This window comes from Ixodes scapularis, unplaced genomic scaffold (genome assembly GCF_016920785.2).
Source record: "Ixodes scapularis isolate PalLabHiFi unplaced genomic scaffold, ASM1692078v2 PGA_scaffold10__122_contigs__length_95168666, whole genome shotgun sequence".
NCBI lineage: Eukaryota > Metazoa > Arthropoda > Arachnida > Ixodida > Ixodidae > Ixodes > Ixodes scapularis.
Window position 1 is genome coordinate 8214018 of NW_024609836.1, and position 14310 is coordinate 8228327.

The 14310-nt window shown below is 47.8% G+C and overlaps 1 protein-coding gene across 1 annotated transcript in view; it reads left to right on the forward strand.

Annotated features, from left to right (window-relative positions):
• LOC8037336 (BTB/POZ domain-containing protein 6-A) overlaps window positions 1-14310 on the forward strand; it is a 20425-nt gene extending 6115 nt beyond the window's left edge. Inside the window, exons 2-4 of the mRNA XM_040500233.2 lie at window positions 12248-12289; window positions 12361-12584; window positions 13565-14310. Coding sequence (XP_040356167.2) covers window positions 12275-12289; window positions 12361-12584; window positions 13565-14135 — 810 coding nt within the window. The 5' untranslated portion in view covers window positions 12248-12274 and the 3' untranslated portion in view covers window positions 14136-14310. The remainder of the gene's footprint in view (window positions 1-12247; window positions 12290-12360; window positions 12585-13564) is intronic.

A 14310-nucleotide genomic window follows, 5' to 3' on the forward strand; every position in this document is an offset into this window, starting at 1 on the left:
AAATGTATTTGATCTCCTCCAAATACTTTTCCAAACACATTCCTCAAAATTTGCGTCAGCGACTTCAGGGCACTTGCAACGGGTTTCTGGGTACCTCATTTTAATTTTGCATTGCACACTTGGGAGTTAGTGTGCGAGGCTCTAGTAGCACAAAAAAATAATAATAAAAATATGTATTCAGCTTGTACGTAATAGGTGAAAAAAGTACAGAGCTTCAAGCAGCTTTCTTTGTCGATTAAATTTTGGTATAGACCAACAAAGAATCGAGACCACCAAGATGCACAGCGACTAGCTAGGGAATTTCTTATTGTTGCAACTCGCACCACTTACGAAAGTCTGGACGACCCGCGAATTTAGAATGTTCCAGGCAAAACTATGGGTGGAAATCAGGCTGGAAAGCATCACAAGTTGTCACAGGCACCAATTTAGGCAGTCTGCCTGTGAACGTCGATTTCGTCACTATTCTTGCCCTGGACTAGCACCGTAATCACAAAGTCACTAAACGCTTGTGCTTGATTGAGAGACACTGTATTCGGTGCAGAACGTACTTTTATTCCTGCTCTGGACAGTGCCTGTAGGGATGGCCGAAGGGGCTTAGCCGAAAGAGCTCGGGGAATTGGCGGCGCGGTCACCCGAAGCGTCCTTGGGAGGCGCCCGATGTCTTGTCTTTCCCTTTGGCGGCAAGCGGAGGCCAGCTCCCGAAAGTGGAAGCAGATTTCCCCGCGTGGGAAGTAAACAAACCTCTGTTCGCGGGTGGTCGCCCTTGCCGCCGAGGTAATTGGGGAGGCGACCTTGTCGGGGCCATGTCGGCGACTTCGGGGGAGAGAGGGAGGTCTGGCCTCCCTTCGGAATGTCGGTGCGCCTTTTTGGAAAAGTGGAGTTTCAACGAGCCCGTGCGCGGAGCAAGTCGTGATCTCCCGCGGTCCCGAGGGCTCCGCGTACTTTGTCCTGCGGGGCAGAGAACTTGCCGTGCGCGGCAAGGGACTTGGCGCCGAGGCGCTATTGTTGGCGTTGGGTTGCCGCGGCATCAGCAGCGTGACAATTGTTTTGTCTTGTAAAAAGTTGTGCATAATCTGTAAATATATATTTATTTACTCAACCGCCGAGTCGTGAGCATCACTGAAGCCACCGGAAAGAAGCCACCCTCCAGCCAGCGCAGCACCCCACGATCGACGAAGAACTTTACTGGCGCAGTCGACAGGATCGTGGACGTCGTCGGCCACCTCGACAACAACGTGTGCCAGGAAGACGACGAGGCCAGTGCTGCCGCGGAGTGTGGCGGTGTCCATCGGCAGGAGCCCAGGACCAGTCGAGACGACCAGCAGCCTGGCACAGCGAGGCACGGCTACGAGTACGCCTGTGGCCGACAGCGACGAAAGCCGAGAAGCGGACGTCGCGTGGGGCGATCGGCGCCGGTGACCTGCGGGTTCGGTGTCATCGACAACTGCCGTGGGCCTGGGGCCTTCGACGGCGACAACAGATTCAGGCAAGCGAACGTCGCCGGCTGCAATCGACGCCAGTGACCTGCGGGTTTGGCGACACCCGACGCCTGCAGCGGTGACAGCCGGGTCTCACAGAACGGACTCTGCTTGTGGCGATCGACGCCGTGGGGACTCGCGAGTTCGGCGGCGTCAACGACCTCCGTGGGCTCTACAGCACCGCCAGGTAAGTGGTCGTTTTTCCTTCCGTCGCCGGCTGACACCCGCGCACTTAGCTGCATGGCGAGGTATAACTGGCCCATTGGGGAGAGCCTCAGTGACGGAGACGACGAATGGTCGGATGGGGAAGCGGTTCCGCTGAGTGTTCAGATAGCCCTCGTGAGGAAAAGAACGAAGGAGCTAGACCTGCAGATACAACTCGCAGAGCTCCGGGCGGAGGAGCGGAGAGCAATAGCTCGGCTCCTGGAGGAGCGCCGAGAAGGGTCGCTGATTAATGCAGCGGCGGGCGCGGAGCCCGAGGCTCACCGCGTGAGCGAAACGGAACCCGACGCACTGGGCGACCCGGAGGCTGCCATGGGGTCCGAGGCCGATTGTGCCGCACAAAAGCCAGAGACTGCCATGGAGTCCGAGGGTGATCGCGCTGTCCAGGAGCCGGAGACTGCGGTAGGCTCCGAGGCCAATCGAACCGTACAGGGACCGGAGACTGCGGTGGGGTCTGAGGCCGACCGCGGTGTCGAGGAACAGGACACTGCCGGAGGGTCCGAGGCTGACCGCGCTGTCCAGGAACCGAGCCCTGACGGGGGTTCCGAGGCTTATCGCGCTGTCCAGGAACCGGAGACTGCGGTGGGGTCTGGGGCCGACCGCACTGTCCAGGAACAGGACACTGCAGGGGGGTCCGAAGCCGGTAGCGCTGTCAGGGAGCCAAAGACGGTCGTGGGGTCCGGGGCCAATCGTGTCGTTCAGGAACCGGACACTGCGGTGGGGTTCAACGCCGATCGCGATCTCCAAGAAGTAGGGTTTGAGGCCGATCGAGCCGTACCGGGACCGCTGACTGCCGTGGGGTCCGAGGCCGACCGTCCCGTGCTAGGACTGGAGACTGCCGGGGGGCCCGACGCCGATCGCGCTCTCCAGGAACCAGACACGGTCATAGGGTTCGAGGCCGATCGTGCCGTACTGGGACCGCAGACTGCCGTGGGGTCCGACGCCGATCGCGCTCTCCAGGAACCGGACACTGTCGTAGGGTTCGAGGCCGATCGTGCCGTATTGGGACTGGAGACTGCCGGGGGGTCTGAGGGCCATCGGGCCACTTGCCAACCAGGGTCTTCCTACGTCCGGGCAGCTGGAAGGGAGGAGCTCCCGGAGAGCCAGGGGTCGGTCCCGGCACTGGGGAGGCTGGTGGATGCCGATGTCGCGAGGGGGGCCACTGCCGCTGTTCAGATTGACTTCGGGGTCACCACGACGGGCCTTGTGTTGAGGGTGTGACACAGCGGGTGCCACCAAGCGGGCGGCGCGAGGAGGTACAGGTGCAGGAGCACGAATCGCCGTGGGGCAACAATCTTGGAAGAGGGACGGCGATGGCGCGCCATGGGCGCAAAGTTGATCCTTTCTCTGATGTCTGCGAAGCGATTGCCGAAAGCGCTTCCGTGGAGAGGCCGAGCCGAGCACGCCTTCGTGGGCCTAATGAAGCTCTGGCGAGCTACACTGTTCTCGCGACACTCGACACGGGTGCCCGAGTAAGGGTTGATTGTAGGGTGGCAAGGGAGCGCTTTGTCGCACTCATGCACGTGGTGTCAGCGGGCGTGCATGTGGGGAAGCGATCACTGCCGTGGCCCTTGCGAGGTGCCATTGAACTCACACTTGCTGTGTAGCGCTTGCCGCGCTTTTCGAGTTTTGTTGTCTTTTTGTTTACGGCAACGCTTGCAGCGTTCTTGGTGTCGCTGGTGCGAGCAAGACAGGTCCGCAGAGTCTAGCGGAGTGGGTGATCAAGGTTTTGTCTCCACAAGCAGAAATGAGTGTTCTCCCTGTTTTGATCTTTATTTAGCAAGTCGTGCTAGAGGAGCGTGGCTGTGTTTTATTTTGTGTAATCGAACGATTCAGCGTTGTTCAGTGTTCACCAAGCGTTTTTAGTCTTTCGTTTGCTGTTGGTTTGCCGGGATTTATTGATGTTTTTGTCTTTTGGTTGCGGAAGCTCTTGCGGCGCCAACGGTGTCGTTGTTGCGAGCGGTCCAGGTCCTCGAGAGGCCTGCTGAGAAACGGAGTGTACTAAGAAGTGTTGTCCTTTTTTTTTTTCTCTCAGTTTTATATAGCAATTGGTGCTAGAGGTGCCTGGCTTCGTTATTTCCAGCCATGTGTTTTGTTGTTTTTATTTTTCGCTTCAGTTTAAGCGGGTTGTTTTTGTGTTCTTGTTGGGTTTTCGGCCATCCTGTTTTTGTAACTGCTGGCTAGTCCAGAAGTCCTAGCGCAGTTTTCGGGGGGACGTGTAGGGATGGCCGAAGGGGCTTAGCCGAAAGAGCTCGGGGAATTGGCGGCGCGGTCACCCGAAGCGTCCTTGGGAGGCGCCCGATGTCTTGTCTTTCCCTTTGGCGGCAAGCGGAGGCCAGCTCCCGAAAGTGGAAGCAGATTTCCCCGCGTGGGAAGTAAACAAACCTCTGTTCGCGGGTGGTCGCCCTTGCCGCCGAGGTAATTGGGGAGGCGACCTTGTCGGGGCCATGTCGGCGACTTCGGGGGAGAGAGGGAGGTCTGGCCTCCCTTCGGAATGTCGGTGCGCCTTTTTGGAAAACTGGAGTTTCAACGAGCCCGTGCGCGGAGCAAGTCGTGATCTCCCGCGGTCCCGAGGGCTCCGCGTACTTTGTCCTGCGGGGCAGAGAACTTGCCGTGCGCGGCAAGGGACTTGGCGCCGAGGCGCTATTGTTGGCGTTGGGTTGCCGCGGCATCAGCAGCGTGACAATTGTTTTGTCTTGTAAAAAGTTGTGCATAATCTGTAAATATATATTTATTTACTCAACCGCCGAGTCGTGAGCATCACTGAAGCCACCGGAAAGAAGCCACCCTCCAGCTAGCGCAGCACCCCACGATCGACGAAGAACTTTACTGTGCCTTTAAAATAAAGCCGGAGGAAAAGAAAAAAGCCCCATGGCCGAATAAAGGATGAAGACTATATCTTACAACCACATGCATAAAAACAAGAATTGTCGTGACAATAAATTTGAGGGATGTATTTTCGCCCACAAAATTGTAATTACAATCGTATTTGAAATACCCACATTTTAGTATTTAAATACACAGGTCAAATACATTACCCAATTTGTAATCAAATACAAATGCAAAATACACAAAGTATTTGAAATACGTATTTCAAATACTTGTATTTGAAAGTACTGCCCATCCCTGTGTATAATATTTTCTAGTCATTTGGAAAATACTGGTAGAACGGACACTGGCCTAAAATTTCCCAAGTTGCTTTTTCCCCCACCTTTGTACAGTACCGTTACCCTTGCCACCTGCTTGTTTTTTTGTTTTTTGTTTTTTTGTGGAAAAGTTTCATTCTCTAGTGAAAGATTAAAAATATACGTCAGACAGGGAGCAGTGCACCGTAATACATATTTTACAGGTTTAATTTGAAGGTCATATATATCAGTGCTTTTACTATTCTTTAAATTTTGGAAAAGTGAGTAAATTTCATCTTCGTCAGTTGGGAAGGATAATAGACTAAGAGGAATACTCTGCACATATCTAGAAGCATCCGCATAGTGTAAACTTTGAACAAGGTTAACAAAATACTCATTAAATGTTTCCGCTAAAGTGGATCCCGTTAGGTTAACACCTCCGATTTTCATTTCTGTGATCCGATGCACATACGATCCTTGCTTAATTATGCCATTCAACTTTTTCACATAACATTTGGTCGCTTAGTATCTAGAAATAAATTGTTAAAATAAGCACGTACATTTAACTTGCCTTAAATTCTTTGTCAGCTGATTTCGTTCCTTTTCGAATTTAGACAACATACTTGCGTCTTTAGTGCGCACAAATTGGTGGTAAAATGCATTTTTTTTATTTATCATTCTTAATATTTCTGTCGTAACCCAAGGTTTACGAGATTTTCGGGAAACACTTTGCAATTTGTAAGGAAAACAGCGGTCGTACACGATTGTAAACTGTTCAAGAAAGCAGTGAAACTCCTCATCTGCCGACACGCTGGACAGTACCAATCTAAAAGGTTAAAACGCGCAAACAAAACAAGGACAATAAAGACACAAAGACGACAGGACGGGCGCTAACTCACAACTGATTTTATTAAAAAAAAAAAAAAAAAAAAACACTCACTTTTATACACAAGATCGTATGCCTCACCCAGAGCCTTTTATACTGGGAGAGTTCGGCGGATGGGAGGAGCTTACGGCCCGCTAGGTTTAGCGGATTCAGCGGGTTCCGCTCCCGCCATGATGTGCCTCCCGGCAAGTGGCCGGGTCCCCATTGACGTGCGATGTATACGCGTGTAGGTTTCGCCGTTCGCGCTTTTCGTGCCGTGAGGAGAAAGTCAGAAAACAACCATTTTGTGATTCAGTGCTTTATTCATGTAAAAATTAGCAAACAAACTGCCCATTTACGAACGGCACTCATTTATAAATGGGGAATCGCTCAAAAACACCCGTCGTCCGACACAGCTCAGCGGCCTTGTGCGCATTTTTCAGTGGGTAAGTTTGATTGTCCCTGAGTGTTTACCACATCACACGGTTTGTGCACCGTTGTGCGGAATACGGCGGACTGATCGTGATTTTCCGCCGTGCTTCTTCACCTGCTGGTCTTTTTTTTTTTTTTTTTTTTTCTGACATTGTTTGGTTTGCTGTGAAGAAGCAGCGTCGGCGTCGCGTTGTGCCTGAGCTTTTTGGGATCGACAACCACTTTCGAAATCACTGTCTGCGAAGTGCACCTAAAAAAAAGAAAGGCATGACAAGTAAGTATTTACAACGCGAATTAAAAAAAAAAAAAAAAAATGAAGGTATCGCTTGCGAGACGGCGAAGCGGAGCTACGAGGCCGCTTCTAAAAACTCGAGCGTAGGGAAAGCTACGAGAGCGAGATAAATGCTATGAACCTGCCGACGGAGCGCGTGCGCTCGTACAGTGCACGCGTCGTTCAGCGCGACGTGCACCCGCTTGCAGCGAATACTATACACAGTTCAAATTTGGCAAGCTAGGCCGCTCGCAAGTATCAAGTCTTGCGGGGCAGGAAACGCTTCGTGATCAACGGACACTCTCACCTGACGCTGCCGCGTCAACTCGCTGCACAGTTTTAGTTAAAATAAAACGCGTTTAACTCAAAAAAATAAATTAATTATAATATTACCTCGCACCATCGAGAACTCGAAGCCGGCTTCCACTTAGCCCTCTTTGTTTTGGCCTCCCAGATCTTGTGCCTTGCACGGTTTTCTTTTCCTTGCGGGAACCGGTACATCCTGAACCCTTTTTTCGCGCTGTTCGAGCACCCAACGGCACTGCAGCACCTCTATACGTTTTCTTCTAACGTCTCGCAGAGCGCAGAACGATCACTTTCACCGTCGTCTCTCGCTCCACCCTAGTCAGACGGCTGCCGGCTCGAGACGACAAGGCACATCATGGCGCACGACGAGACTCGGAATGCGATGCGCACAGTTGCCAGACTGTTCGATCAGTGCTGCCAGACTGGCGGCTGGATCAATAGACCGCCGAACTCTCCCAGTATAAAAGGCTCTCGCCACACCTACACTGCAACCAATCACCACTCTCACAAGCAGCTGCTTAGAAACATCACTTCTTTCTGGAGCAAAAAGAGAGAAGGCATGCTGACGCATAAGTCATCTTTCCTTTTGATATAAAACGCCTTTATATTCTCTCTCTCGGTTTTATCTTTTGATCTCTTTGAAAACTTTGTTTCAGTCAAAAGAGGCTTACAGTAAGCACATCGCTTGCAGTGGTCGGCCAGGTGTCCCGCCGCGTTGTTGCGCACAGAAAGATTATGTTCACGTGCCCTATCGTTAAAACAGCGGCCGGTTTGTTCAATATAAACTTTTCCGCAGCTTAATGGTATCTCATATACAACATTGGTCACAGATTCAGTGTACCGTACAGCGTGCTTCTTAGAGCAGAGTGTTTTTTTCTGCCGTGTAAGCATCGAACAGATTTTTGAGAGCTGACAAGGGGCCGAAAAAACAACATTTACATCGTATCCGCTAGCTATCTTTTTAATATTGCGAGACACTTTATGCCATTAAGGAATCACATGTACAGTACACGTCTTTTAACTTTATTTGTCTGGCTGCCCCCTTCCAAGTTAGTTCTTTTTATTTTTTTCAAGTAGGCTCTCACAGCAGCTCGAAACTAGGTTAGGAGGGTACCCTACGTTTTCTAGCCTTTTTACTTGCTCAGCAAAACTGATGTCCATCTGATGTTTGCAATTTTTAGCAAGAGCTGCCTGAAGACTTGTTAACGCGATACCTCTCTTGACCAGATTGGAATGTGCAATTTTGTAAGAAACAAGGGTTTTCTTGGAACGCGGGCTATACTTCCAACAAACATGGTCGTCGGAAAACATGTCCATAAGGTCCAAAAAACGAATGCAGTTACAAATATAATTAGTTACAATGAGTGTTTACAATTACACTTAGTTACAGTGAGCAGTTACAGTTACAATTAGTTACAATGAGTGTTTCTTTGTATAGAAATCTGGTGTTTGTATTGGCTAGTCGGTTGCCCCTGTTTCATGTAATATATTTTTTAGCGTAAATGGACAGGCGCATTTTGGAATGCCTACCTGATCTGCATGTAGTTGAAGTATTCAGATATGTTGACGATTATCTTTTAATTTTAGAAACAAATTCGGGTTTGGATGAGGTCGTTGCGGGGATCGTCGATGTTTTTAAAGAAGCGTCAGGTGGACTTAAGTTTACATGGGAAATGCCCGTGCTGAACTGCATTCGTTTTTTGGACCTTATGGTCATGTTTTCCGACGACCATGTTTGTTGGAAGTATAGCCCGCGTTCCAAGAAAAGCCTTGCTTCTTACAAAAGTGCACATTCCAATCTGGTCAAGAGAGGTAACGCGTTAACAAGTCTTCAGGCAGCTCTTGCTAAAAATTGCAAACATCAGATGGACACCAGTTTTGCTGAGCAAGTGAAAAGGTTAGAAAACGTAAGGTACCCTCCTAACCTTGTTTCGAGCTGCTGTGAGAGCCTACTTCAAAAAATAAAAAGAACTAACTTGCAAGGGGGCAGCCAGACAAATAAAGTTAAAAGACGTGTACATATGATTCCTTATTGGCATAAAGTGTCTCACAACATTAAAAAGATACCTAGTAGATACGATGTAAATGTTGTTTTTTTCGGCCCCTTGTAAGCTCTCCGAAATCTGTTCGATGCTTATACGGCAGAAAAAAACACTCTGCTCTAAGAAGCACTCTGTACAGTACACTGAATGTGTGACCAATGTTGTATATGAGATACCATTAAGCCGCAGAAAAGTTTATATTGAACAAACCGGCCGCTGTTTTAACGATAGGGCACGTGAACATAATCTTTCTGTGCGCAACAACGCGGCGGGACACCTGGCCGACCACTGCAAGCGATGTGCTTACTGTAAGCCTCTTTTGACTGAAACAAAGTTTTCAAAGAGATCAAAAGATAAAACCGAGAGAGAGAATATAAAGGCGTTTTATATCAAAAGGAAAGATGACTTATGCGTCAGCATGCCTTCTCTCTTTTTGCTCCAGAAAGAAGTGATGTTTCTAAGCAGCTGCTTGTGAGAGTGGTGATTGGTTGCAGTGTAGGTGTGGCATACGATCTTGTGTATAAAATATGCAGTGTTTTTTCTAATAAAATTAGTTGTGAGTTAGTGCCCGTCCTGTCGTCTTTGTGTCTTTATTGTCCTTGTTTAGTTTGCGCTTTTTAACCTTTTAAATCAGAAGGAACCAACTCGCCCAAACACAAGTTTTAATTGGACAGTACCGCACTCCAGTTTACAGAAATCATATGGTGTTAAAAAATGTCGAGGTTTTTAGCGCTTATATTTCTGAAGTATACTTCAGGACCACAAGTTTCTTTTAAGTTATAGCTCACATTAGAAAGTAAATATATCGGAAGGTGATCACTAATTGCTTCTCCAACTACTCCGGCAATTAATTCCGACGTAGAAAGGTTTGTTAAAAATAAGTCTAGTAACGCCTGACGTACAGGTGTTACATGAGTAGGTTGAAGAATAACATTGGCCAACCCATACGATTGATATAAAGGCATCAGTAATGTTTATGATAAGAGGGAGCATGCATATCTATGTTAAAGTCGCCGCCAAAGTATAGAGTAAAGCCGCCGCCGAAGTATAGAGTAAAGCCGCTTTCACCATTAAACCGAAAGAACACTTCGAGGATTTTAAAAAAAAGAAGAAATATTCCCACAAGGCGGACGATAAAGTACTGAATATATAGATTTTTCATGTTGCAAAGTTAAGATTTCGTAGTCATGAAATTATAGTGAAATCAGTAATAAAAGAACATTTGAGGTGTTTTTTCGCATACATAGCTATACCCCCTTCTACCTTATCACTACGATTTAAATTGAATATATTGTAACCCTCCAATCTATCCACCTCATCAGTATTGTTATACCACGTTTCTGTAAGCATGATCACATCACATCGAAAACTGAAACCGTCCAAAAATACGTTCAGTTCATCAGAGTTATTCCGAACTTTTTGTACATTTAAGTGAAATAATAAAAAAAAAAACTTTGTTTGCTCCGTAAAGATGAGCCCAATTTCTTTAGGTAACAAATAATGGTCGTCACTCATGGTATAAAACTAAATAACCAGCCTTTAAATGCGAAGGAAAAAACTACTCAAACTTTTCCAAATCATCCTTCGACTTCGTACCACACGTACATTGGCCCCCTCTTTCTCTCTTACAAAACCCTTTTCCATGTTTGTACCAAACATACTGGAATATTTTCTCTTTCGCCCATTCCTTCACTTCCCAGGGTAGCGTCTTATCGTGCTGCGTCAAGCTTTCCATTGGTCTCGGGTCGCTCTTTATAAAGAAATGAAGAGTTGGGATTAAATATGTTAAGAAATTGCAAGAATAGAACAGAAAACGTAAAAGTTTACGTTCTAAGGCAGGTACCATAATATAATGCAGCAGTCACTTGTGCTAGCTCCGTGTACCGATTGCACTTTGTCAGCGATTTTCTGTTCTTGCCGCAGTCATTTGGGCCAGGTGTACGCGGTGTCGCTTCTAACACCGCACTAGCGGTGCTCTTGAAGTACTCGATGCAGAGAGCAAGATAGCTTCTTGCGCCACGCACAAATTAGACATGTTTAAGTCCTTATCAAAAAGAGAACACGCTAACCGTGTATCTGCGGAGGGTATGCGGTCTGTTTGCGAAGAAAATCGGTAATCTTAAATTTTAGCGTTTGTTGCGAGTGGCGCGATCGGTATCTGCATTGACATCAAGTGCCACGAAGCGATTTGTGCGACCTCCCCGTCGTCTTGGTTCAATGAGGGTGAGACTCAGACGCCCAGCGGAGCCAATTTAGGCGTCAGTAGAGCGAGTCTAGCACCAACAAGCACGAACGGCCTGCATTTTAAGGTTATGATGACGATGTAATTAAATGCGAAGGTTCAAGCGAGCTGGACAAGGGTGACGATAATAATGCCTAGAGAAGGGGAACAAAGGGTAGAACGCACCAGTCACCTAGCTGTGTTTGGAGATTCGCTTTTGTCCGTTGTCCGCTTTGCTCCCCTTCTCTAGAAATCATTATCGTTATTTTTGTCCAGCTCCCTCGCACCTTTGCATTAATTGCATTACCAGTTCTTTCGCTGGCTCACTCGGAGTCGCTGACAAGGTGAGAAGGGGAGATTCATGGTGAATTCCGCTCTCAGATGTCGAGCGCTCATCTTCCGCTCGCAGATCTGGTTCACTGACGAGGCTCGAAAACGACCCTTGTTCCCCGCCGAGTATCGTCAGCTGCCATCGTGTCGCCAGCTCGCCGCCGTCCTCGGTGGTCGGGCACGTGATACGTCTCCGTGAGCGTTATCAGTCTTAGCTCAAACAACAAACTACGAGCGCGAAAGAGTCACTGGGGTCAGCGTCGTCTCCGATCTGTTGGAATTGATCCAGATCCTTATCGGAGAGCCGGAAGCAGAGACACCCAGTCTCTAACTTGCAGCCTTGCCAATTACGGTCGCCGGCTTTACTATCGAACTTCGGATGATGTTAAAACTGATTAAAACTGTTCAAGATTTCTTTTCAAATATTAAACAAAATACTGTCCTTTCTATATATATATATTGGCCACGAAATTCGGTTACGCGTCGCCGAACGGTTATCTCCGCTTCAAGGTAGCGCTGGCGAAACAGATCAGATGCCAAATCTTCCGAGGTTGCCGTTGTCTTCTTCAAAACTTATAGGCTATTTTCGGAAATTTACACTTTACGCCACGCATCTCCATGTAGTAGTCGTTAGCTCCGATGGACTTCGTCGGCCGCCATTTTTCACTGGAAATTCTCGAAAATCGCTTCTAATTTTAAAACGAGATAACAGTAAGCGCCAAAACTCTGGTTTCTGATCCGGACCTAGCGCTACATTTGGGTGGAGATTATGCGATGCGAACGCTCAACATTGGAACTCATAAAAATGCACAAACCTCATCACTATTGCGTACTTGTATGAAATCGTAACGTACAGCATGTATCGTAAGCACGTACTCCACCGTTTGCATTTCGTTAGGGTCCAAAAGTACGCTGGTCCGGACGCGTGGATTATATATTTATTTTCTCGATGCAGGCGTAAAGAAGGTTGCCCAGGATCGCCATGGCTGCTAACGTCGCAAGTCTTCGCTCGTTTCTTCTGAGCTGCTTTTTAAGTGGGCATTAACCGATGTTGCTCGAAACTTCCAGCCCCAGGGTCCTACAAGAAAGGACCTAAAGTACCTGCTAGACGGTCTACAGACAGACGTGGAGTTCCTTGTCGGCGACCCTCCGGGCACCCGCTTCAAGGCTCACAAGCTAATCTTGGCCATGAGGAACGACGTCTTCGAGGCCATGTTCTACGGCAGCATTCCCGAGGAAGGAGATGTTATCATTCCCGACCTGCATCCGGACGGTTTTCGAGCATTCCTCAGGTAAAAACGCTGCTATGTACGCACCATTCGACAAAATATTAACCCCCCCCCCCCCCCCCAAACCCCCGGCATAAAAAAAATAAAAATAAATTAATAGACTGTTAGGTATTTATGTTTAGGGTTCTGTGTGTTCGGAAATTCGGAGTTTAATTGCGCAGTGTTTCCCTCTAAAAATAAATAAATAAGTATTATCCGGGTGTAAACATATTCCAAATAAAAAAATAAATAAAATAAATCGCGCTTGTATTAATAACTATTTCTTCAGCTGGATTTGGCGTTTGTGGCATTGCAATTAGTAATACTAATTTGTCCCTCGACAAAAGTTGCAAACAAATGTTGCTTCGATAAACGTCGATACCTTAAAATCAACAAACTCCTGGAAGTAGTCGCTGAAAGCTCGTAGTCATCCCACGAAGTGGAGCGGTAATATAATAGAGAAGCTTTTACTGCCCCACTTCCCCATTTTACTGCTCGAAAAATCCCATCCTCGTCACCAATGTACTGGTGTTGTATAGGCCGTTACTTTCAGATTATGACATGCCAAATGCAACAACTGTTTATTTTGATTCATGCCATCTTCGAAGGTTGGGTTGTCTACCCGCTTATGTAGATACTCTGGACACTACACCGGGACGGAAGAAATGGTTTGTGGGTACATCGCATCACTAAAAGCGACAGAGAAAAAAAAGTCGACAGAAGATACAGTGCGCTGTTTGTCTTCTTTATAGTCCTTGTTACATGGCGCGTTCAGTGGTCTTGGTGAACTCCAATGTAGATGGACGTGCGATTGCGCTTTCAGGATGCTCCTCCACACCGTGAAGCTTGTCCAGAAAGCAGTATTCTCCCAGAGTCATTGATGCTGCTACTATGCGTATCTTCAATTCTACTCTGGGAAGCTTTCTTTTGAGGTGAAATAAGAGCAAGAGAAGATATACCTCCAGCAGTGACTAATTCTGACATTAAACATTCTGCCATTGCAGCTATCTGTACAGCCACGAGGCCAAATTCGCTGACGTCGAGACGGCACTTCTCACCAAAAGAGCGGCGCAGAAATACCTGGATCTCAACCTTGTCGGCCTGTGCACAGAGTTTGTCAGAAAGAGCATCAAACCTGACACGCTCTGCTGCGTTCTGGACGTCCTCGCGATTAGCGACGAACCCATGTCCGAGTATGACGGCGCCATCAACGAAACCCTGAAAACAAAGGCTGGTGAAGTTCTTGACTCGAAGACCTTCATATCTGCATCGGAAGTAACCATCTTAGAGGTCTTGAGGAGAGAGAAGAGGGTCTCCGAGTACGAGGTCCTTCGGAGCATTTATGCGTGGGCAGTTGTCAAGTGCTCGGCGGTAGCTGACACGCCCTCTGACAAACTGCTGGAGAGGTCTATGAAAGCCTTATTGTCGGAGATCAAGCTTCTGAGCTTGACTCCAGCAGAATTTGTCGAGGGTCCAGCAGCGTGGAAAATATTCACAGTGGACGAGGCCTATAGCATTCTGAGTAACATCATCAAGCGAGGATCTATGCCGCTCCCCGATTTCTGCAAGCAATAAGGACATTTACAAACTGCTCAAAGTTTCATTGTGTGGATCGTTATCAATCAACCCTGCAGTGTTTTCTTTTTTGTTTCTTTTTTTTTTTGTGTGTCTGTGACAAGATATGCATAAAGCCAAGCAAACGCTGGCGCTCATTTATAGATTTACAATAAAACATAAGGTACGCTCCCGA